This window comes from Penicillium riverlandense, assembly GCF_028828495.1.
Source record: "Penicillium riverlandense strain IBT 135883 chromosome Unknown utg000008l_segment0_segment0, whole genome shotgun sequence".
NCBI classification, from domain to species: Eukaryota; Fungi; Ascomycota; class Eurotiomycetes; order Eurotiales; family Aspergillaceae; genus Penicillium; species Penicillium riverlandense.
In genome coordinates, this window is record NW_026643199.1 from 1,671,080 (window position 1) to 1,696,313 (window position 25,234).

General features: G+C 52.1%; 6 protein-coding genes across 6 annotated transcripts; 5 read left to right on the forward strand and 1 right to left on the reverse strand.

Annotated features, from left to right (window-relative positions):
* Positions 1–967: 967 nt before the first annotated feature.
* N7474_009673 (uncharacterized protein) lies at positions 968–1,294 on the forward strand (the record flags this gene model as incomplete). The annotated part of the gene is made up of 1 exon (XM_057201083.1): positions 968–1,294. The coding sequence occupies one exon, from the start codon at positions 968–970 to the stop codon at positions 1,292–1,294; it is 327 nt and encodes a 108-aa protein (XP_057049070.1).
* A 1,062-nt stretch (positions 1,295–2,356) lies between these two features.
* Positions 2,357–9,601, reverse strand: N7474_009674 (putative sensor histidine kinase/response regulator; the record flags this gene model as incomplete). The annotated part of the gene is made up of 3 exons (XM_057201084.1): positions 2,357–4,428; positions 4,481–6,543; positions 6,600–9,601. The coding sequence occupies 3 exons, from the start codon at positions 9,599–9,601 to the stop codon at positions 2,357–2,359; spliced, it is 7,137 nt and encodes a 2,378-aa protein (XP_057049071.1).
* A 1,392-nt stretch (positions 9,602–10,993) lies between these two features.
* On the forward strand, positions 10,994–16,861 carry pkhB (putative sensor histidine kinase/response regulator; the record flags this gene model as incomplete). Its single annotated transcript, XM_057201085.1, has 3 exons — positions 10,994–16,336; positions 16,393–16,506; positions 16,568–16,861. 3 exons carry the CDS (start codon positions 10,994–10,996, stop codon positions 16,859–16,861), a joined length of 5,751 nt encoding a protein of 1,916 aa, XP_057049072.1.
* Positions 16,862–17,831: 970 nt separating this feature from the next.
* Positions 17,832–18,264, forward strand: N7474_009676 (uncharacterized protein; the record flags this gene model as incomplete). Its single annotated transcript, XM_057201086.1, has 2 exons — positions 17,832–17,947; positions 18,165–18,264. The coding sequence occupies 2 exons, from the start codon at positions 17,832–17,834 to the stop codon at positions 18,262–18,264; spliced, it is 216 nt and encodes a 71-aa protein (XP_057049073.1).
* A 2,434-nt stretch (positions 18,265–20,698) lies between these two features.
* On the forward strand, positions 20,699–21,577 carry N7474_009677 (KxDL motif-containing protein; the record flags this gene model as incomplete). The annotated part of the gene is made up of 3 exons (XM_057201087.1): positions 20,699–21,006; positions 21,160–21,312; positions 21,493–21,577. 3 exons carry the CDS (start codon positions 20,699–20,701, stop codon positions 21,575–21,577), a joined length of 546 nt encoding a protein of 181 aa, XP_057049074.1.
* A 3,045-nt stretch (positions 21,578–24,622) lies between these two features.
* Positions 24,623–25,186, forward strand: N7474_009678 (GNAT family N-acetyltransferase; the record flags this gene model as incomplete). Its single annotated transcript, XM_057201088.1, has 1 exon — positions 24,623–25,186. One exon carries the CDS (start codon positions 24,623–24,625, stop codon positions 25,184–25,186), a length of 564 nt encoding a protein of 187 aa, XP_057049075.1.
* Between the last annotated feature and the right edge of the window lie 48 nt (positions 25,187–25,234).

Sequence of the window (25,234 nt, forward strand, 5' to 3'; positions counted from 1 at the left end):
AGCCCACTTTGGAATATCTCCTCTGTAGTAACCCAGAGACGGAGCTGTTTGTAAACGGTGCTCGTATTCTCTGTGGCCAAGAGATGCCCCAGAATGTTTGATCGAGGCCCCGTGTTTTACGCAGTGACATAGCTCTCTCCGCTACTGGCCTACCGGGCACACAGGCACCCAGACCAACATACGCACGGCCGTTATGGACCGAGATGAGACTGCAGCATCTCCCGGCCATGCTTCCCCCTCCTTCTCCTCTTCCAGTGGGTTCTTCAAGACATGCACGCCCGGTTGTGTGAAAGGCAGGTAGAAAAGAGGGCTGGTGTCACCATCCGACCTGCCAATAAGAAAGCTAAACAAAGCCCCTTTGCGCCATCCATTGGCCGTTTGACCCTCATCACGAGACACGGGGCATGCGTTCCAGGAGACAAACGGGACGTCACTTGGCAATTAATGTTAACAGCAGGTGTGTCGAGGACCGTACAGTTCTGTCGGTATACCTCCTGTCTCTGGTCTTTGGATCTCCTTCTCTTTCTGGGATGGTTGGGATTCGTGGCTGTTCCCCTTCTGCACTGCATCGTTGGGGCTCTTCTTGTCCGTCTTCCCGTGGTATCACCCTGGTGACTGACTCGTCGGTTATTGGAGGGCCGATGTTGCTTCCTTTCTTATGATAATGACGGTGAAGGCAAAGGTCTGTGCTGTCGTGATATAACTAGAGCACCCTCTGTAGTTCTCCCACGTCGGTCCTTATCTGAAAGTCACATTTGCCAGTGCCTCTTTATAGTTCTTTGTGAGGGAGCCGGCTTTGAGAACCATTCGATTTCGTCCTTGTCGCCAAGGATCCATGAATCTCCTCGTTGTGTGAGAATACCACTTTGTTTTGAAAGGAGAGCGCACATCATTTCCCTCAAAAGCAGCCTCGTTACTCTCTAACAGGGGCTGTTTTCTACTATTGTCGATACCCTGCCCTCAGGAGATGCCACCGAAGAGCTCACAAGAAACCACAATCATGCCCGAAACTCAGGGTCTCAAGTACGACGAATCGGAGATGGCACTCTTCAAAGCCAAACTCTCATATCATTCCACCATCGATGCGCGCATGGCCTCAAAGGACACGAATCTCGCCTCTATCTCGGAACATCAAGCACGGATTCTCAAGCGGTGGGAGATGCTGAAACAAACGGAAAAAGAAATGACAGAGAAAGGCAAAAGCTTGCCTGCCGGTGACAAAAAGCAACTGGCGCAGTATGAGTGGAGGTACAAGCACCTGGAAGAGCTGGCAACCAAGACTGCTGGAAGCTAGTACGGGACCCAAAAGTGTGTGTTTTTCCTCCTGGTCATTTGCATCCATACAACAATTGAGCGATTTGAAGGCATTGGTGGCATTAGTTTAGATCCTGGGCGGTGCAGCGCCGCAGACGGTTTCATCTGAGCGGCCTGTGGTCCTTCTTGAAAATTGGCATTTTCTCCACGGGGACTTGTTTCCTGCCTCTCTTCTTCATCCTGTTCATATTGTTTGAATTAAAGGTTACAACTCGCTTACCTCTAGAAATCGAAGAGCTTTAGCGGGAAACTCCTCTGCGAATATGTTCTTGCAGCACGATTGCCCCGATTGCCCAAACGGTTGGACTCGAGGGGCGTCCCTGAATGTTGCACAAGCAATCTCCGCGGCCTGGTCAATATTGCGACAGTAACGCAAGCTACATTTCACCCGTCTCCGCTGCCTCGCAGGTGCAAAGTCCCTAAGACGCAAAGGACATGCCAGAAACTTCCTCTTTGAGCATCAAATGTACAAATGGCCACTGCAACTCCAGCCATTCGGATGCAGAAGACAGCAAGTGACGCTCTAGAGGCAAGTTATTGCGTTGATCGTATGACATTGTGACACATTGGAGAGAAGAGGATTGAGGTCACTGTTAAGCATGACATCAGGAGCTGACCGTCGTGTAAATAATGAAAAAAAAGTGTGTATATCTTCAATACGATTCATACCTGATATTCCAAGATCGTAAAACATCTATCGAACCAAATTTGGCAACATAACTACCGATAAATAAATGAGAGAACATGAATGTGAACAAAAAATTCCCAGAAAAGTCGCCAGCCAGAAAGAGATAAAACAAAAGCCATCCTAAGCACAGAACGGGCCCTATACAGAGGTAGACCGGTTGTCATCACCGTGCTCTGTTAATAAGTATCATCAACACATTAATAGAAAAACAAAAACGAAAAAAAAGGGGGCAAGGTCGTAAACTGAAAAGTCCGACATGAATAATACATTCCCAATGGCGCCAAAACCTGTATCAGGAAAAGTATAAAAAATCAACTGTGCAAGAACGAAACATTATTCAATGGGTGGAAGGTATCAGTTTTTCTCGCCTGACGGAGCGGACGGCGTCGGAGTAGATGGAGTTGGGGTCGGGGTAGACGGTGTTGGAGTAGACGATGAACGAGTAGACGAGCGTCTCGTCTCCTCGGAAGCCGACGAGGAGAAACTGGCTGGCCCACCGGCGTCTCTGCCGATACTCGACCTCGAGCCCTTTTCTCGGATAGCGAGACGGGATCGCGGATAAGAAGGCACAGGAGCGAGATATCTGTCCAGCAGCTCGCTTAGGATTGGGGACCGGACGGGCTTGGGCAGGTAATTGTTCATGCCGGCTTCGAGACACTTCTCCCGGTCGCCCTCGATGGCACTGGCGGTCATGGCGATAACGAGCACCTCGTTCACATTTCGGTCCGGGTCACGGCGCAGCTCGCGGGTGGCGTTGTAGCCGTCCAGAGTGGGCATCATGACGTCCATCAAGACGACGTGGAATGGATTTCCTTCTCTTGATCGCTGCCGTAAGGCCTCCACGGCTTGTCTGCCGTCGCTGTATGCTTCGCACTGGAGGCCTAGACCCGTCACGAACTTGACGGCGATCTTTTGGTTGATGGGGTTGTCTTCGGCAATGCAGACGCGGATGTGGTCGCGTGGGATCTGGGTGAGGTCGCGCGCGAGTGGCCGAGGTGCTCCCTGGCTCTCGGTCTCGGTCAGATCCTGAGACCATGGGGTCTTTGCCACAGTCTTCTTGGGGGCTTTGTTGAAGACCAGATGGAAGGTCACAGTTGTTCCCGCACCGGGCGTTGACTCAAGCCAGATGGCGCCACCGAGAACATCCTCGATGATCGCTTTGCAGATGCTGAGACCCAGCCCGCTGCCACCATACGATCGTTCTGTTGAAGGATCGGCTTGCGTGAAAGGGCGGAAGAGCCGTGCTCGCTGCTCATCGGGAATGCCAATACCAGTGTCGGCCACGGAGCATTCGAGGCGGATGCGGCCTTTGCCCTCCCGAACAACCTTCGCTTTGACAGTAATGGAACCCTTGGGTGTGAACTTGTAGCTGTTGCTGAGGAGATTCATGAAGATTTGATGCAATCGAACCGGATCTCCAAGGACTACAAGCCCCGCCGGAACACGGTCCAGGTCCTCTATCGTGTCTAAGCCCCGTTCGCGATGTGTGTAGCGTAGTGCACGAATGACCTCCGAAATGGTCTCTTTCAGATTGAGCGGCACTGTTGAGATCTTCATCTTTCCAGCTTCCAGCTTCGAAAAGTCGAGGATATCATTGATGAGTGTGAGCAGCGTATCGGCGCAGACGCGGATCGATTCAACGTATTCGTCCTGCTCCTTATCCAACACAGTGCCCTTGAGCAGCTCCGAAAGACCGATAACACCGTTCATCGGAGTGCGCAAGTCGTGGGAGATGTTGGCAAGGAAGATGGATTTTGCCCTTGCAGCGTCCTCCTTGAGCTTGACGTTGTGCTTGGCTTCCGCCTCTGCCACCTTAGCCTTCTGCTCTGCTTCGCGCGCCTGTGCGAGTGCACGCTTCTGAGATTCAATCATGGAGGCATTTTTGGCGCTGACCTTGCGAATCTCGCGGAAGAGCAGAGCGTTGGATAATGAGATTCCCATTTGGTTGCACAGAAGATGAAGAACAACAACGTTCCGTTGGGTGAACCAGTTCGGCTTCCCTTCCAAATGGATAACTCCAAGGAGATGCTCCGCTTGCACGATTGGCAGCGCAATCACAGACCGGCCCATCGGAAAGTTAGCCATATAGGCGTCATTCACATTGGAGAAGCGCTCATCCTCGAGCACATTGTGGACAAGGACTTCCTCCTTCGTGCGCATGACATAGTGCGAAATGTGCTGCGCCATCTTGTCCTCCATGTCAGAGAACGGTAAGCCATCTGTATAGGCTTTCTGGCCCTTTTCCGCATCGTTTGTAGCAGCGATTGAGAAACCGTTCTCGTCAAAGTCCGTGGCAATGGCGGCGAAGTCGGCGCCATTGCATGATTCAAGGATGATCTCAAGCATCTTCGTGAAAAGCTTATCGACTTGAAGCTCAGATGACATGACTTGGCTAGAGTCGAGAATGCTAGACAGGTCGATGATGTCTGGTTTGGGAGTTAGCAACCATTCCAGACCGGGGCCGGGGCAAGAACTTACCGAGTCCAACGCTTGAGATATCCATCGACCGTTCACCCGTAGTGACACCATTCTGTTCAATCCATTGCTGTTGCCTCTCATCCTCTGCAATGTTTTGAGGATCAGAGATCTGCTCCGGCCCAGGGTCGCGGCCGATCTCAATTAGAGAATCGACAGTTTGGCAACCAACATCAATTGTCTTCGCCGAGGTTGCTGTCTTGAGCAGCCATTCGTGCTTCTCGGCAATATGTGCTGCTTTGCCATTCGCAGTAATGGAGCCCCAAGCTGCGATAGCCTCCTGCAGCAGCGCCCGAGCTGCGCGTTTCGCTCCGCGTCTCACCAGAAATTCACCTTGCAATTCCAGAGCGAGAGCCTCTTCCAAGGGCCACGCATGGACCTGGCAGTGATCGATAGCCGCCTCGTAATGTTGAATCGCAGCGGAGTGATCATTCCGTACTTCTGCGATGAGCGCTTCCAGCAGCAGCGACCACATGCCATAATTGACATCCGAGGCACTCCGAGCGAAGTCAATCTCAGCTTTGTACTTGAGAACGGTCTCCATTTCCCCGTCGAGGTATCCGTGGCCGGGATTATCGTTGTGAAGCGTGAGAAGGGACATGGCCAGGTAGAAGTAAATCACGTAGGACACACGCACGGACCAGAGTCTGTGTTTTGTGTCCAGTAACTGTGTACCCACTTGGACGGCCTTCTCATGATGCCCAAACAGGAACAGGGGCATCATGGCAAGACCCCAATAGATATCCCGAGGCCTGTCAACGTTACTGGAATTGGCGTCCAAGTGCGCCATGTATTCAATCGCATTGTGTTCTCGGTCTGACATGATACCTTGCTCGGCTCGGAAATCAGTTTTACCCTGGAGCGCTCGTGCAACTTGCCGCACGGTAATTATGCTGGCTCCACCACGGGTATCTCGCATCCATTCCGGAATGTCTTCTGGAGTTTCCACGCAAAAGGCTTCCAGCTCAGCCATGTCTTGGCCAAGATAGAGGCGGGTCATGGCCATTGACGAAATGCTGATCAGGGTAATAGAGGGATCGCCCATTGTGAATGACGCCTCCAAGGAGGCTTCGAGTGAAGGTAGAGTCGATACCAACGGGATGCGCAAATGGCTCACGAAAAGATTGTGCGCAATAGATCCTCTGCTCTGGGTCCATAGTTCAGGGCATCGCTCAAGAAGCGAGAGCGAGAAGTCACTGAGTTTAGCACCGAATTGAATGTCTTTGAAGCGGCTCAGGGCGATCATGGCAAGATGAGAACATCCGATCGAAATCGGTGTGAACCCACCTTTGAAAATGTGAACGTTCATCATTTCAATCGCCATCCGATAGAAGGTCAACGCATCATCCCAGTAAGTCACGGACATTGCTTCTGCCATGACTGCTCCAATAGTGATGAGGACCGGATCCTTACTGGTGGCTTTTTCGGCAATTGAGTCCAAGTCAGCCGCCTCAAGGTACGACTTCAGCTTGTAGTAGGCTACATCGCACTCTTCCAAAGTCGTGGGAGCCCGAAGATGGACGCCAAGTTCATCGAGACAGGTGAGCAACGCTTCCATCGAACGATGATGATCGCCCAATTGAGCAAAAATCTTGGCTTTGACGACCCAAGCTCTCGATTTGTCCACTGCAGTTTTGCCATGGACAAAAACCTCGTCGATCAGTTTCAAGGCCTCGGTATGCTGAGCCTGGGACCATGACATTTCGGCAGCGGCAATGAAAAGCCGCAAAGTTTCGTCGTAATAGACATCCTTTTTACTGCCATCCCAGGGCTGGTTTTGAAGCAATGCAATGCAATGACGGAAGTACCAGAGGGCAGATGGTCGTGCTCCAGACTGAGCAGCTGTTTGCCCAGCGTCCCATAGAATCCGTCGGTATTCGATTCTCTTGGAAACGCGAGACTTGATGATTCGGGACGCAAGAGCCACATGGTGCGCCATTGCGTACCGGCTGCGATGATCGTGGTAGTATTTCATCAACGCTTGGGAGACAATAAAATGCATTTTCTCCACATTTCGGCCCTCATTTAGGGAAAGAGCAGCCTGCGCAAGACGATCATTCCCGAATCTGCAATATCCATTAGCAACTTCGTTAACGCAAGGTTGGTCAGTTTCGGCACGAACCTGAACTCGTCATCAGTTTTGCCTGGGTTCAAAAGATTGGACTGCACCAAGTACTGAAGACCGACGACTATATCGCCATCTGACTTCCTGACAAGGGTGGCATTTTGCGGCGATGTCAGGTCCTGATCCTGATCATCCTCGGAAGAATAAAGAAACTCGCTGGTGAGGAGCTTCTGCACCAAAGAGAATGAGAAGGTGCTTCCAAGCAAAGCTCCCCAGACCATGATGGACCTCGCAGCAGGCGGGATCTCCTGGAGGCGCTTAGTGAGGAAACCCAGGCCCAGCCCTTCTCCGTACACGGGGGCCACGAATTCGGTAAAGATGCGATCGAGATCAAATAGCCACCTCGAGTCCTTCCACGAATACCAAATGCAATTCGTTCGATAGCAAGTTTCAAGCATCACCCGCACGTAGAAGGGGTTTCCTTGGCTCTTCTCCTGAACAACGGCAGCGAGCGGCGTTAGGGTTGGATTAGGCTCCTGGTGCATCGTGCATGCGATCAATTCCATAACCTCAGACTCTGCAAGAGGATTAAGCTCGATGCGTGTTATGTTGGAACCATTTGATTCGAACAAGGACCTGACGTTGTCAGAGGCAATTTCATCCTTGCGGCTCGTCAGTATAAGCACGCAAGGCAGCTTTGCTTTGATGATATTCAAAACCAGCTCCAAAGTCTCGTCGTCCGCATATTCAAGGTCGTCGATACAGACTGTGATCAACCGGAACTGACAGAGAGTCCTCAAAATCTCAATAAAGGTCTCCATCAGGCGAATATGATTGGAGGCAGCATCTGACAAGAAGAAGTCGGCTGCTGTTTGATCCTTGTTCAACCAAGGGAAGCTGTTCCGCTTGGCTGGCTCGCCCTTGGAAGCACTATCCTTGAAAATGTATTGAGCAGCCGAGCTCTTCGGTGAAGACGGTCTGTATTTTACTCCCGGGGACATTAGTTGTTCCGGTAGTTCCAAAACCCTGTGAAGAGTAGGCCACATCGGTCGCAAAGCCATCCGAACGCTGTTGTGATAGTCAGTCGTGACATCTGGTTCTGAGAAGATCTGGCGCAGGAGACTAGCGAGAACCTTGGCGAACGGCTCAAAGGGGACCCTTTTTGCTCGATCAAGGCGCGTGATAGCGATACAACCCAGTTTACGAATGGTTGGTTGCACGCGATTCAAAAGATCGGTCTTTCCAATCCCAGCAGCACCACTGATCGTGATCAACTCACAACGTCCATCCCGGCGGAATTTCAGCCCGGATTTTTGCTTGGTGTAGGAATTCAACGGGTCAGACTGGCTGTACGGATGGGCTCCTGTGGATGGCTGGCTGTTGGTATTCGTGCCACTAGAGCTGTCACGGTCGGTAGTGTGAGACGAGCGGGAATGCGACGGGCTCTTCGGTTTGCCAGGAATGGACATGCCAGTGCTTGAGGTAGCCTCCTGCACACTGGTAGAGTATGCATGTTTTGGTGTTGACACTGCCGTATCACTGGTTAACGTTGAATCACCATGCCCCACGTGGTAGGCGGTGGTGGCATTGGAGCCAGTTCTGGGAGGCAACTGGAACGATCCAGAATCACTCGAAGCGGACGCGAGTTCAAAGCTATCTCCACGGCCATCCGAAACGGAGGGATTTGAAGCCAGGGCATGCGCCGTGCCCGGACTTTGCGTGGAAGCTCTGGCGAGTTGCGCTCTCTGACGCCGGAGGACTTTCTGGACCACACTAATGATCAGGTCGTATTCTCGCTGTCGCCCAAACATCCGACTTGGGAGGGTAAAGAAGGAGGAAACATCATGTTGGGCAACCTCGAACGTGTTCAGCGCTTCGCTGTCGCCATCACCCAAGAGCCTAGCAATCTGGGACAAGTCCCTCTTAACGGCAGAAATCGTGTGATAGCGATCCTGGGCCACTTTCTGAGTCATCCTCTGGACGACGGCTGAAAGAGCATCTGGAACATCCATTCGCTTAACCGAGACCGGGGTCAATTTTTTGCCGAGGACATTCTGGACCACGTCAACGGGGTCACTGCCTTCGAAGGGCAGCTTCCCCACCAACATCGACCAGAAGAAAAGACCGAGAGCGTAGATATCTGTGCGGCTGTCTGGTTCGGTGGGCATTCTGCCGGTCTGCTCTGGAGCAATAAATTGTAGTTTGTACTTTGCTCCAAGTTCCCGGGAGACTGAAGACCAGCCCTCGCTGAGAACATTATCAAAAGACCGCGCGCCATTGCCGATATTGGCGAGCTTCACTGTACCGGTGTCACCGTTGAAATGGAACGCATCTCCGCGAATTTCGCCATGGACTGTTTTCATGCCGTAGTGAAGAATCTCCAAGCAGTCACAGGCACCCAATGCAAAATCAAAGAATGCGGGCAGGGGAATCTGCTCTCCGGGGGTCACGTTGTTGCTGTCGCTCTTGACCCCAGCTGCAAATGAAGCCGGCCCAAAAGTAACCAGGTCCCGCAGCGTGTCATGACCTGGTGATTCAAAGATTGCAACCAACAGTGTTCTTGTATCCCCAGGATCCGGTGGCAGCCGGATGAGATCAATAGGCCTGATTGTATGATTGCAGTCCGGGTCCGATGTTTGCACAACCGACATCAGCATGTGGAACTCCCGTTCTAGCCTCACGACGTTGGTCGATATCCGAGCGATGACGGGGGTCCACAACTGGTCCTGGTCGCCCCGTGAAAGCGAGAGCTCGCTGCTTGTTTCGCTGATGCTGATTCGCCGGTTCAGGGTGCGTCCAGGTCGTCGAATTTCGGTGCGAGGCGAGTAGCGGGTCAAACTGGACGGACCGGACGAGGTGGGTCCGGAGGAGGTCGCGAAGGGGGTCGAGAGGTCGTTTTCAACCGCATGACGAAATCCCGAAATGTGCCAATGATTATAGGTTGAATGGAAGGGCTCTATTGACTGGTCCCACGTATATCCAGGCAGTTGGCTGAGACGTTCAAAGAGTCGGGCCGGTGGGAGCGGCAGGTCTTCCCCAAACGAGTGGCTTTCCTCCATCTCGAAGGTGTATGAACCAAGCGATCTCGTTACAACGGGCCCCGAATAATATCGCCTGGCCGAGAGCGATCACAACGACCGGACATGGACGCAAGCGACGCGGAGGATGATTAGCGGGGAGGAAATGCCCCTCAAGCGCAGTGGTGGGCAGACTTGGCCGCAGTGAGGATATGAGCGAGGTGACGGCCGTCACCTTAGTGCATATCACAGACGACAGGCAGAACGCGATCGACCTTGAATGAATGTCGTCGAGTATGCGGGCAGAATGTCCCTTCGGGCCCAGTACAAAAGTCTCGGCGGCGAGTAGTCAGCAGCTCTGGTGCCTGAGGCATTATGATGAGTCAGCAACCTCACGCGATGCGCATCATTTGTCCGATGCATCGTGACAGGAACACACACTCCAGCTGATTCTATTTTGACCCGTTTCAACCCTTTCTCATAGCTATGATGTTCCGTCGTAATACCCGGTTCTGCTCCCGTCATGCCGATATGGATGTTTCACAAAGGGGGCCGACGGGCAGGGCGCAGATCCCATCAGTCTTCCAGGGCGCCACAGAGCCTCGTTAGCGCTAATCCTGGAGGGGGGGTTTGTGAATTGATGATTACATCACTACCGCTTTGCAAGGGATACTCATCGGTGGCCGGTCTAGACACGCCTCCTTGAATTTCTGCACCGTATGTACATACAACAGGCACGCCCCAAAGATGTTGGGGCCACCGAGTAGTTCCGCTTGATCGGGAAAAAAACACTCGTGAGCGGTGGACCATCCCAGTGGGTCGGAGGGCGTCACCGGAGGATTCTCGGTCGTGACTTCACCTAGGTATTTAGACCGACCAAGACCGTCATGATCTGGCCGGGCAGATGAGGTCTGGTCGGATGAGAACAATCCCTGATCCGTGACCGGTCGACCGGTGTGTTGGTGAAGGCAGTTAGTTGTCCCTCGTACTCGATCGACCTTACGTCATACCCCCGGACCGGCGCAATCCACTTTTTTGCCTCCCTTCATCCACTCCCCGGCCATCCTCCTGCGGGTACTGACGCCGGTTTCCACTCTTTCGCTCTTGTCGCAACCCGTTCATGATTAGTGACTGCGTGCCTGTTCACCGCGAATCCTCCCTGGAAGCCTGCCACCGCCGGAAAACCTTATTCCCGTTCTTATTCTCCATCGATTCTTCCTTCCTTCCTATCCTGACAGGCATTCTATTCTGATCGCAAACCCATCGGGCTCCCTGAACACTTCCGTCCGCTTCTGTCATCCGCTCAGGGCCCCGCCTTCCCTCCCCCTGTGACGGTCCGCCACCGCTGAGAAATGAGCGCCGCATCTTGCTCCTGTGACGTCAATTTCACCCAGGGGAATCTGAGTTGAGTTGATCGGTGGTGGAATGAGAAGGATGCAGAAGATCCAGAATCAGAACAGCCCGCCTTTACCTTCGCCCACGGAGACCGTCTCGCCCATCGCCGTGCCCCATCCGCACCAGCTGCTGCAGCCGTCCTTGTCATCGTCGTTGTACAGCGGTCCCCAGAGCCATGACCTGTCAGGGACCAAACGGCTGGATGGGATAACATCGGAGAAGGGTGGTGTCGTGCAGCCAGGCCAAACGCCTCGTTTGTCGCGTGGGGATTCTGCAGAACAAGTGCTCGGTCTAACTCCCATCACCGAGGACGCCCGCGCAGGGTCGGAACGCCAGGAAGACCAGGGACGAAGCTCGCAGACCCTCCAGGAGCTGCGAAGGCAGATGGAGGAACTGCTTGTGTACCAGCAGATGCAGCAGAATCAGCACCTCCCGGTGCAGGCTGAGCCCGTGCCCGGTCAGTCGGCCGACAAAAAGCGGCGTCTATCAAATGGTTCAGCCGCCTTTCGAACCCCGCCGGCGATTAATTCTGGTTCAACGGGCTCAGAAGGAACGATCAAACCAGCGGACCCGGCCAATTCCTTCGATCCTGTTGGACAACCAATGTCTTATCCTTTTCCACAAGTGCAGTCTCATGCAAGCCCTGAGCCCTCCACACGCCCAAGTCAATTTAGATTGAAACTTCCATCCGAAAAGTTAAAGTCCGCCGTGTCTCTGCCCGAGTCCGGGGCCGAGCATCACGCCGCGGCGACAAAGCCCGCTGATCTGCAACCGTTATTTCTGCCGCCACAGTACAAGAACATTCCCGACGACGCAGCCTTTTCCAGTCCCAATCTCTATGATCTGACCTTGAAGTTGAATACGGATCCGGGACTTGAAGCATGGTGGTCCAATCTGGTCGACATCTTCCAAAGTAGCTATGGCGCTGAGCGTGTGTCACTAGCTGTCCCAGGAGATGCAACAGATCTGGAGAATATGCCATGGGGTCAAAAGGCGCTTTTCAACCAGAATCGTCCTTTCATGCAAGATGTCCAAGCTCGTCCTCCAAGGGATAATGCGTCATCGGACGTGCAAACTACACCGAAGAATAATGATGCAATGGGGCAGAAGAAACGGGACACCAGATCAGTTTCGCATACCAAAGCTTTCGGACCAGCTTCTTCCGTTACTCGGCCATCCCTATTGTCACGGCACTCCTTCGCAGGTTTCGATAAGAATAAGCCACAAGCCTCGGTACCTGAGCTCGGACCGCCAGAGAATTGCTCAAAGGCCAATACAGCCAGGCCGGAGAAGAAACAAGCTCATGATTCTAGTGAGCCTGTAGGAACAGCGCCTCTGCCCAATCGAAAGCCAATGACAAACCCAGAACTGCACCTTACAATCAACAACTCCAACCCGCGCCACGCTGTTTTCCCAGTTGCCAGACCGTTGGAGGTTGAGCCAGATCCTCTAATCAAGCGGGCAGGTGTCGTGAAACTCTTCGGTCGCACCAGTCCTGTTATCCTCACCCGCCAGTATTCCGAAGATTACCTGTCACGTCGTCGAGATCATGGAAGCCCGCAGGAGCATGTCCAGGTCACGCCCAATGCTGAGGGTCCAGATGAGGTTCCGGGGCATGCTGGAACGGCAGCTACTGACCGACAAAATCTTGCTTCAACCTTGAACATCACTGCTTTGCAGCCGTATGACGAGTACGAGCAAGCTCCACAATCCCCATGGTCCCAATCTCCTGCCCCGTCACCAGCTCCTCGCGCAAACCCCGATCAGAATCCCTTTTTCAACAGAAGCCATACAGTCGACGAGGAGGCTTTCTCGAAGAACCCACCCCCCCATGATTATTCTAATAACTTTCCATTGGAGGCGATCGGGGTCGATGAGGCGAGGACTGTGATTCATATTCCACTTCTTCATGGTGGTCGTTCCAACCATGGATCTCCGTTGGCATTGAGATTCCCTGTTGCCGTCATATCCCTCTTGACGCCGATCGTGCCCTACCCGCCCAATCTTCGGCGGTCCCTGGAGTACCTCATGCCGCACCTAACGACTTCATTTTGTTTGGCCCAACAGTACAGTCAGCTCGAACGCCAGATGGCCTCTAGAGCAGATACTTCCCGGTATGGACATCTGCTGGGCCTTGGTGGGACCTTCTCCGATGCTAGCAGTGAGCTGGAGCTTGTGGCAGGTCTGAGCGGACATGTCACCCATTCTGTCGCCAGCGAAACTCCCCTCTCCGCCCGTGTAAGCGTTGCAAGCCCTAGCGATAACTCATCCACCAAATTCAGCCCTACCATATCCAGCTTCGGAACTCCTGGGTTTGAACTCGGTCAAATTGGCTTCGGGTCAGCGGGCCCTTCCGTCGATTCTCCCGGAGTGGCCTCGCGAACTGGTGCTGAAGCTGGAGACAGTTATTTCAATGTGCCGCAAGCACGAGGCTCTCGCGAGAACATCGCACACCATCGGCGCCAGCTGTCAAAGTCAAAGATAAACATCGTGTCATCGACGCCCACGTCTCCTGGCAGGCTGCTTGGGAAAGTGTACGTCGGTGATGAGAGTAATCTACAGGATCAAACCCCCGTTGTGGCACCATCGTTGCAAGAAATCAAACAATTACCTGTGGTTTCTCCGAGTCAGCAGTCATCACGTCAAGCATCAACCAACTCCTTGTACACCCAGCTGCAGCGGGAGCTGTCCCGTCCATTTTCTGACACCATCGCCCAACTGATGCTCAATTCCATTCCGCTTCATCTCTTTCTAGCTAAGCCACATACCGGCGAGGTAGTTTGGACGAATGCCAAGTTTGACGCTTACCGGAGAAGTCAACCTCAGGAGCAGAAATTGAGGGACCCTTGGCAGAACATTCATAGCAGTGAGCGGGACCATGTCTCCAATGAATGGGTCAATGCTTTGCGCACAGGCTCGCAGTTTACTGAACGAGTACGTGTTAGGCGGTTCAACGATGAATCGGCGTACCGTTGGTTTATTTTCAGAGCAAACCCACTGCTGTCGTCAACTGGTGAGGTGCTTTATTGGATCGGGTCTTTCCTTGACATCCACGAACAGCACATTGCGGAATTGAAGGCAGCACAAGAGAAAGAAAAGTTTGCCATCGATGCAAAGTATCGTGCATTCTCGAATTCAATCCCGCAGGTCGTCTTTGAAGCGACTGAAAATCGCGGGCTGATATTCGTCAACGAGCAGTGGAATCTGTATACAGGTCAAAATCTGGAGGAAGCCTTGGATCTGGGATTCGCTTTACATGTCCATCCTGACGACCTCGAAAAATGCGGTGGACTGTCTTTCAAGGCGAAACAGGATCAACCCGGATCCACCGATTTCGCGGAGTCGATCAAGGCCACTGTCGACAGTGCGCGGTTGGCACCGTCTGTGGATCGTAGTAGCATCACTTCTGCGCTTGATGATCTTGTGAAACGCGGCGTCGCTTCCGTGCAGAAAGACGAAAGCGGCCGTGTCTTCTACTCTACAGAGATTCGTCTTCGTTCGAGAGGAGGTGACTTCAGATGGCACCTGGTCCGTCTGGTGCGCGTTGAAACCAGCAGTTTCGGAAGCGGAGAAGCCTCCTGGTACGGCACATGCACTGACATCAACGACCGAAAGAACCTTGAGCGTGAACTCAATAAGACCATGCTTCAGCTGAACAGTCAAATGGAGTCCAAGACCAAATTCTTCAGCAATATGTCTCACGAGATTCGGACACCGCTAAATGGGATTCTTGGCACCATTCCATTCATTCTCGATACACAGCTCGACAGTGATCAGAGGCGAATGCTTGATACAATCCAAAACAGCTCCACGAATCTGCGTGAACTGGTTGATAACATCTTGGACGTCTCTCGGGTCGAAGCAGGCAAAATGGCCATGGTCAATTCTTGGTTCCACGTTCGGTCGATGATCGAGGATGTGATTGACACCATTGGTTCGCGTGCTATCGACAAATGTCTCGAGCTAAACTATCTGATGAGCCCTGATGTGCCATCAATGGTGATCGGGGATCGGTTCCGAATCCGCCAAGTGCTGATCAATCTTGTCGGCAATGCAGTCAAATTCACCTCTCAGGGCGAAATCCATATTTGCTGCAGCCTCCATCACGAACCCTCTGCTAAAGTCAAAGATACGGAAATCTTTTTGAGCTTTGATGTCGTGGACACGGGCACAGGCTTCAGCTCTGAGGATGCGGAGCGCCTCATGCAGCAATTCAGCCAGTTGGGGGAAAAGGGTTCACAGCAGCAGCACGCAGGCAGTGGTCTTGGGTTGTTTCTATCCAAGCAGCTTGTCGAGATGCACGGTGGCAAACTCATACCCAGCAGCAAAGAGGGCCAAGGGGCGAAATTTTCCTTCCATGTCAAAGTTGACGCGCCCCCTCCTCCGTCACCTGCTGAGCAGCCCTCGTTACTCCGTCAAAATTCATCCGCATCCAGCAGAAGAAGACCAAGGCTGTCTCGACCAACTTCTTACCAAACTCCCCGGCTATCACGTCGAGCCTCTGATGCCAAATCTGCGGATAGGGGCGACTCATCGCCTGGGCCGAACTTCAGGGTTGTCGATGGAGCCATGTCAGCAGGGAGTCTTGACCCACCCTCTGCCACATCATCTGCTCTTCCGACCCCAGATATCAGGACTGTGAATATGTCATCTGGATTCGGCCAATCAGGTCCTACATCTAATTCGTCGACCGTCGATCATGAGACGCAAACGAGTATAAGCGCAGCACCTAATCCCGCAGAATTGACGCCTCCAATTCGTTTGACTCCTCCGCCGTCGAGTATGTCTGTGCCCCCAGGGAGGCCTTCGCCGGATCTTCCCTCTGTTGTTCCGATTGAGGGCCCCTTCTCAATTGTCATCCTGTGCCCGCTGGACAACACCCGCCAAGCCACCAAGCAGCATATTGAGCAGGTTGTCCCACCAGAAATTGACTTTACGATTACGACACTGCCCGATATTGATGAGTGGAAGGATATGATGCAGTCAGGTTCCAACTCAAAATGCACGCATCTGGTCCTCAACTTGCCCGCCGCGGATGACTTTCTGGATGTCATACAATACGTGTCAGAGTTTGAGCCGAACTCTGCTCCCGTAGTTGTCATTATTTCTGACTTGTACCAGAAACGCCAAATCAGCACACGGGTGAAGGAGCTGGCAGCGACAGGTAAAAAGGTGTTCATTGTACCCAAGCCTGTCAAGCCGTTCTCTTTCTCAACCATCTTCGACCCAAGCAGCAAGCGCGAACTGAGCAAGGACCGCAACCAGGACATGGCGCGTGAGATCAATGACAATTTCAAGTCCATGTCCAAATTGGTCAAAGAGGTGCTTGGTAACAAAGGCTACCGCATTTTGCTGGTGGAAGATGATGAGACCAATCGTGATGTATGTGGCCGTTTCTCTCCCACTCCTGTTTCTGATCATGCTAACCAAGCTAATAGGTCATGCTCAAATACCTGGACAAAGTCAAGCTCATGTCCGAGACCGCATGCAATGGGCAGGAGTGCACAAACATGGTCTTCTCTAAGGAGCCCGGCTACTATTCTCTGATCATCGTAAGTACACCCCTTGATATTCTCGTCTTCTCCATTAAATCTAATATGATAAAAAAAAAAGTGCGACATCCAAATGCCGATCAAGAACGGATACGACACGTGCCGGGATATCCGTGCATGGGAGCAAAAGAACCATTATCCTCAGATCCCGATCATGGCCCTCTCTGCCAACGCAATGAACGATCAGATCGAAGACGCGGCCCGCGCTGGCTTCAATGACTACGTCACGAAGCCTATCAAGCACAACGAGCTGGGCAAGTTGATGATCGGGCTTCTGGACCCCGCACGTCCTCTTCTGCTTCTTCGGGATCGCCTCAATTCGCCCAACGCTGAAGCTCAACCCGCTCGGCGGTGATAGCTGCCTTTCGCACTTGCCTGCCACTTTCTTCTACGTCTTCTCTCGCCCACCAGCTTCATACCCGCAAAGATTCTCAACCGTCTTTTGCATCTCAATTTCTTTCTTTACAACATACTCTATAATACAGGCTGAGCGGGCTCCGGTTTATTCTTACTCCACAAAGAAACATACGGTTTGTTGGTACTTTTTGTTTGGATATCTTAATATTTTTGGAAAACAGGCTTCGGGCCGGAGAGCCATCGGAATATCGGCGCTATACACAAAGACTTTTCTTATACTCCTCACTCTGCTAGGATCCTTCAACATGCTGTTGCCTGTTCCGTCGACTTGCTGAGACTCCATCCAACATTTCTTTTACATATGCATTGGAGGCTGGGCCGTTGACGCCCGGTTTTCCTTCTTAGCATCTACGGGGTCAGGTGGCCGCTTGTTCTTTTTGTTGATTTTTGTTTCACTTTTGTACCATCACCCACATTTTGCGCCAGAATTCGACTCCGTCTTCGCAAGATTTCAGTCGTATCTTTTTTTTTTCCTTTTTTTTCCTTCTTCCTTTTCCTTTTTTCATGGGGTATTGCGAGCGGGCATGGGAGGGAATGTGTTCTACAGCCGCGGACTTGGGCTTATTTTCCTCTTCGATCTCCGTGATACCAGATTACGAGCGCTTAACGACACCTGTGTATTTTCTGAGCCTGTATTTTGTCAATAATCTACACTTTGATTTTCTCGTGTTCTTCCTCTTGTATGGTTTCGAGTCTCTAGATCTGTCCACTGAGCAGCAATGATACGCATTGTATAGCCGCATTTTTCGTCAGACTTCTATTATAACTGTTTACGCCAATTCCTACCCCCCGTCAAAGCTGCAGCGAAGCACCGATCGACAACGCATGCCCTATGGCTGGCTCCTTTGCTCTGCGCGGGGCTGAATGGTTTCCTGGATAGCATGAACACTAAAGCAATCAGAATCCGAATGGCGCCGCATACAATTATGATACAAATCAACTGCTACAGAGACAGAAAGCGTCAATTCGAGATCTACCGCAAGCGTGGCGCAAACGAGGGCAAAGCGCAAACAAGGGACAAAGCGTAAGTTTCAAACAAACACCCAGTGAGAATTTCGTTCGGCAAGGAGTCAGTCTGCAATTCAGATTTGATCAGTATGTAGTTCAGATCATATGCCCTTTTAAGTTTTAATTTTGAATTATTTTCTTTTCTCGGTTCCGGATACGTACTGAGTTCCGGAAAAAGGGGGAGCAAAGGCAGTAAAGGGAGCAATACACCCAGTTCTACAAGGAGTTAGCAGTGAAAGCAGCAATGAGTTGTCCACGGCCACGCATCCAGTCATCGCGCTGCATGTGGCGGTGAAGGAGCCAAAGAAGCGCATCCCCGCCGTAACTCACTAACGTAACCCCACTTACTCTGCTGGCCAAGTCAGTAAGATTGAAAAAAAAAAAAAAAAAAAAAAAAATGGGGATCGACGGGAGAACAGTGGGTTTCTTGATCTGGCGAATTGATCTGAGGCTCGAGATCAGGAGGAATGAATGATGAGGATAGTGATGATGATGATGATGGCCCAAGTCTGTCTGAACCCAATCCTGTCACTCCTGTTCGCAGAATGGTTCGTTCCCAACAGTCTCTGCCCGAGCCGGAACCAGGTCTGTGGGATAATGGAGGGGCGGATCAGGGTAATGGAGGGCATCGGGCGATGACGCTGGCAGAAATAACCGGGGGGAAGGGGGGAAAGGATTTCCTTTCCTATTCCAGTGCCAGGCCCGGCTGAGTCCTGCGCTGCGCGTCATTTTTCCTCGTGCTGTCCGAGCCTGCTGCTGGGCCTGGCTGGCCGGATAGAACGATTGGGCTCAGCCTGTTGTTTTCGGCGAGGCGGCCATCCCGGTGCAGAAGGGGTTCTTCCTCCAGTCGTTTTCATGGTGAAGCGGAAACAAAAGGAGGGTGGTGTCACAGGGTAATTCGGTAGCATTGGCGTTCGTTGTCAACAGGATACTTATTAATCTTCTTCTTCTTTGGCAGGCTGCAAGGCATTGTTGCATGGCGGGGATTGACGGCTCACTCGTAGGGCTGCACTTGGTTGGTCATTGTTCGACGGTTGTAAGGCGAGCTCTGTATCTGGGACCAATGAACAAGAGGCTGCGTCAGAGGGCGTATGAAATGCCGTAACGCATGCCACTTTTTGTTTTATCCAATTGTATTGTCGATAGCCGTGCGGATAGACAGAACAAGAATCAAAAAATGATCTGTCAAGCATGTCATGGCTCGTGTCCGCATAGAGCGGGGCTTCCCAACCCGCCGAGGTCTTTTTTTTTTTCGCGGACTGATTGGCGTCTAATGCGCTTGTCAATTTCGGTTCAACTGTTGGGATAGCAATAGCCGCATCAAGGCGGGCGAACGGAGTAGCAGATATCTTCATCCGAGGCCATTCTGTTCCAAACTTGGGTTCCTTACCAAGAGGTCGTACATTTCTTGTGTGCCTGGTTGGAAACCTTGTGCCCTCGTTGGAGTAGGGCATGGGGCCACAGGCTCGGCAAGAACTCCTGGTTCGAATCTCGTTCCTTCACGGTCTCTCGGTCCATGCATGGGTGTCCAACCTTTGCGATCTTCAAGCCTGGTGACCATGTCGCTGTCTGGCAGCGTTCATGCTGTCTGCAGCACTCCCGTTTCGGGGGGTCTGGGGGACTTGGGCCCTTAAAATCCTCAGTGATGATGTAAGTTCGTATGTGAGACAATTTTTCGGACAAGAAAAAGCCTCGGAAAAAACTCGCGTTCTTTTGGACTCTTTTGTTCCTTCCTCCCTGGGGGGTATCAACATATCAACCCGGCAAGTGGTAATCTATTCACAGTCAGTGGGCTGCGGTAACAGATAAGGGATATACCGGCTTTTCACTCTTGTAGTTCCGAAATTTCTCGCCATCTCCGCTTGTTCTCTCCCCACCCGCGAATGGACGTCAACCACCACGCCGACTTCCGCTTCCCAGCCACCACATTTTCGATGACGAGGGCACGGAACTCTGCAAAAGGCAGTAATGATGGAACAATTGAGGGGCAAGAAGGAAGGAGGGGAAGGACTCATGGCCCAAAAACAGAGAGCAGGAGAAACGGACGAGGGACGATGCAACACCCGTATTTATAGACCTACCCTCCCTCCCACCCGCCAAGCCTCCATCCCAACCAGCATCCCAGAAACACCAATCAGTCTCCGCTTGGAAAGAAACCGGGTTATACCAGACAGGAAGGGGGCGTAGTCCGAGACCGGTGATCATAAAGTAAATAGGCCGCCACGGGAGAGCGGAAGAGAGCCCTAGTGGAGGGAAGGTGGGATGGCTGGCAACCCTGGCCCAGACTCATCCTGTCTTCGCCCACTCCGAGCGGGGTCCGGGCGGTCCAGAGGCGAATCGGCGGGCAGATACGGAGTAGGGGATGTAGTCAGAGGCCCGGGATTGGAGACACAGGAGGAAGGGCGGGAGTCGATGTTCCCCCGGTGGCCCAATGGTCTCCCTGGCGCCCCCATCACCATCACCTCATCGGCCGCACCAGACCAGGCCTCCGCCGGATGGAAGACTCTCCGGTGAGGGCTATAAAGCCCGCATTTTGGTCGGGGCGAGTCCTTCTTTCTCCTTCTTCTCTTTTTTACCTTTTCTGACTTGCTCCATCTGAACAGTCCTCGGTTGAAAATCTTACCTGCCTTCCGTCTATACTTGGTACCTTTCTGTCCTTCCTTGAGGGCATCACGTTCCTGTTGCACATTATTATTATTATTACTTTGTGCTTAATCCACCTTGTCGTCCCTTCAGTCAACTTGACTTGCAAAAACTCACCGTCGCCATGGCCGCTCCCCGTCACTACTACCAGCCCTCCGCCATGCCCATCAATGTGCCATCAAAGGCACCGGCGCCAGCGGGAATGTACCCCGTGTCTCGGATCCATGGCTCGCCGCCAGATTTGTCTGACACCAGCACTGTTGCGGACAGCCGCACTTCGGGCGGACTCACATTCAGTTCCGCCAGCGGCGACTATGACTCCAGCTCCGCCGGCTACTCCGGCGTGGACGTCGTAGATGTCCTGAATGACCGCATGCAAGATGCGTATGACCCGATGCCGCTGGATAGGGGTATTGCCAGACAGGCGCAAACGTGAGTACTCCATCGTCAACCCTGTGTTCGTCGTCGAACTGCGACTGTCATCGTTCCTGACGCAGGAGCATGCATGCTCAAACGCATATTCTCGCGTGATGGGCGGCATTCCGCGACGGACATGCAGAGATCACTGCTAACCCGCAATTGTAGTTCCGGCCGCATGAACGCAAAGCAGCAAGAGCTGCTGGAGCTGCAAGCCCTCGCGCAGCGTCGTCTGAAGGGTGTACGAGCGAACTTCAACGAAGGACTGAAAGTTGCGCGGGAAACCAAGCGCGACCTGGAATGGACGCAGAAGCGTGTCAAGTAAGACTCCCCCATCCCTTATATGCCTCCCTTGATGAAGAGCGACGTCAACACTCTCCGCTCCGCTCCGCCGCGCTCCGCCATGAAAACGACACTTGGCACGTGCACGGCGATCGCCCACGCGATGCGTTTAGGGTTGTTCTAGACGGGATTCTAGAAGGCTGACGAGGCTATATTTAGCGCCCTGAAATCCAAGGCTGAGAAGATCCACCCGGACGACTACCGTCGCGCGGCACAGAAATACGCCTATGACGATAGGTACTGATTCGGTGCGAGGCGTGTAATTTCTCATGAACGTGACGAATGGGCGTAAAAATACCGCGATTTACGGGCTGCGATGGGCTATTTCTGTCTTGTTTTGTCGGGATTGGCGTGTTTTGCTTGGTTTTTTTGCGTATATCCCTAGGATCTTGGTAATTTGTATGTGTCACGAGAGGGTATTATAGTGCTTATTACGCCTCAATGATACTGAATTCTATGAATCGATAAGCTAGACAGCTGTAGACTTTATAGTAATGTCTTGTATGTGAAATTGAGCCGTTTAGTCGTTACGGTAATGCAATATATGTATCCTGCAGGTCATGTTGATAGTAGAGCCTAACGATACGACGTATTATGTAGTTCTTTTCTCTCTCAAATATCATTACTCTGGCACTTTCGGTCGTTTCTCTGTTGAAAATCAAGGCTTTATTTGCAAATACTTCTAAATCAGAAAAATCCTGGTAGATATATATATCGCAAGGCCGCTTCAAGACTTTGCCAAGTGACTTGGAAAGCCAAAGAGAACAACGATGACTCGAAAATAAACCCACAAAAAATATGACAAGAGTAGGACTCGATCCGGAGAGTCCAAAAAGGAAACACTCCTAGAACCAAGTGAAGAACAGTGATGAGCGGCCCTATCAGGGAGGAATGGTGTCTCCCTGTTACCGGACTATCCGCTTCACCCTGGGACACCAGATGGTGCTGGGGACCCGTTTTCAGAAAATACAAGGGAGGATGACTGTACCCCGATATAAACAATGTGGTCACGGGGTCACAGGGTATATAAAGGATGACCTGCCCTCCCACAAACTTCCCTTTCTGCATCCTTCTCCAACAGCTCTCCTCCCTCTGAATACCACCCTCAAGAGAACCGCGATTCCAAGGTGTCCGTCAATGAATAACATCAACTCAACATGTTGCCCTTCCAAGCTTGGATGGACTGGGTATTATAACTTCACTTCAAATCCTCCAGTCCGGATGGAGGTCATCCAGCCTGTCCGAGCACGAGAGCCAAAGGCCCTCGTGTGCTACTGGTAAGCTACTCTGCCAGAACATCAATGCAGACGGATGATGACGATCGAAGAGGTGAACAATGGTCCCGCCCGTGAGGGGCTATGCACTATGGCTCAAGTCATATCGACCAGAGTTCTCTGCATGGTCATCCTCGTTGGGATATATCATTCATTCAAACGTTTGAACAGTCCAAAGGCTGGTTAAATCAAATGTTCCCCAAAAATGTCGACCTACTTGATGTCGGCATTGCGATAGCAAGGGTGACCCTAACGGCGCATGAATGCCATACTCGATACCCGGCTATTTTTGACTCAAACGATCATGTTAGAACTACGCACGTACCATGGGGGCCTAGGTGTTGACCCTGACAAATTGCAGGCGATCGGTCGCGAACAAGCAAATGTTTGCCTTCCTCTACAATTCAGAAACCAGGAACCAGTCTACCCCGTCGATCTGGCGGCCAAAGTCACCGATCCGATCGCCTGTATGTCTGCTGCCAGCGTTTCCGCTATCTTGGTCGCACTAATCATGTCAACCCTCACATGAAAATCGAAAAGGATCTGTCACCGATGGAAATTATTGTCGTCTCTGCAGTAAGACCCCGTGCTCGCTTCTCAAGCTTGTACGTTGACTGACAAACAGGTCAGCCTCTTTGCATCCACCATTGATCCATCCACTGGATGCATCTACCCCTCGGTTGAAAGTCTGGTGTATCCATCCACCCGGAATGAGGTCGACATACAGGGGCCTATGGATAGGAGCCGGTCTGGAACCGGGTACATGAGTTTCGTGCTGCCTATCGATTTGAAGACGCTTTTGTTTATCTCCTTGCAAGCGATCAGATGTCAATACTGACCCCGAACAAATGTGCAATTTGACGTCAACCAGCTATCGATATCAGCATGACATTTGCATTACAGCAAAATGCTTGCTCATAAAATGCACCTTGTGATTGCTGATTCTCGTCAACAAGGAGACATATGGGGGCAAATTAATTTCTTATGCCGTGAATGGCGCCGTCAGAGTTGGAAGAGCGTGGGTTGATTGGACCTCCAGGCTGCCTGAGCATCTCCACAAGATTCGGCGCTTGTTCATAAGCACGAAAGGGTTCGCTAGCAAGGCTGACAATGGAACATCGTGGTCCAACAATGCTTAGGTGGATGTCGCAGTGACCTTGCTAGAGAGCCTTTACGAGTCTCGATTCTTGAAGGGCGGGCGCATCAACCCAAGCGACGTGATGGTCATCAGCCCATACAAGGCTCAGCGCGCCTCCCTCTGGTGTTCGCCTCACCGACTTGGTAGCTTATGAATGCACCCGACACATTGTACGTCGAATGCCCGACATCTACCCTGTGCTTCAGGCGTCGATAGAAAGCATATCGCCAAAATTCCGTGACCTATCCTTGGATCAGTTCATAATGTCTCGCGCAAGGTTGATCGGAACCAGTGACTGCTGCCTCAAGTACGGGACACTGGGGTCGCGGGCTGCTATGGCCGTACGACTTCGATACGAACGGTGACTTTCGTCGGTACCGAGTGCCTACGGGCAACGTACAACGCTCTCGTGGCGGAAAGCCTCACTCAAGCTAGAATCAAATGTCGCGAGCAGCTTACTGTCGACGCGGCCAGGGACAAGAGGCGCCTATAGCGGTCGTCTTACTGACAATGTCCGAAACCCGGAAGACAAGATTTACGAAGAGATTGTGCAGGTAGGCATGGGAAAGGAAATAAATGGGAAAGCCAAGCCAATTCCTCGCTGACCATTCCTTTCGAAGAGCTTTTCATTGATAGGGACTATCTCTCCGGATATTTTACAGCAAGAATATCTTCCACCTATTAAACAAGTTTGGCAAGAGTCAATAAATACACCCATTTACTTTTTCTCTACCAAGAAGAACTTCTTTACAATTGTATAGCTCCCATACAAAGTCAGACCCGCGGAACCAACTCTGTAGATCACCTCGGGATGAGTCAAGTGCTGTCCCTAAACCACACCCTAACCCAACCACCACTCGCAAAAGAATCAACCAAAATGGTGACAATCCGCCCAGCAACCCATTCCGATCTGCCCCAGATCCAATCCATCAACACTTATTACATCCAAAACACCTCCCTGACCTTCAAACAAACCCCACCACCGGCGTCCACCCACGCCGCCAAACTATCCGACCAGACAGCGCGGGGCCTGCCCTACCTCGTCGCCATCGAGGACAACAGAGACAGGGCCAATCAACCAAATCAAGCCCTAGGCTATGCATCGCTGTCCCCCTTCCGCGGCCATCTAGCCTCCTACGCGCCAACGGTCGAACTAACCCTCTTCGTGCACCCGGACCATCAGTCCCGCGGCGTGGGCTCGAGTCTACTAGCTGCGCTGCTGGACCGCGTGCGCAGAGGAGAAGTGAGGCATCGGCCCGGTGAAGAGGGTGTTCCTGATGCTCCCGGGGATGGGGTTCCCGTGAGAAATGTGCTTGCTGTTATGGCGGTTGATCCTGAGGGGATGGATGGTGGGGAAGCGCTGAGGAGGTGGTATCTCCGGCATGGGTTTGTGGAACGGGGAAGGTTGGTTAGAGTTGGGTTTAAGAGGGGGCATTGGTGAGTTTCTCTCCTTTCTTTCTTTCTGTCTTTCTTTCTTTCTTTCTTCGTT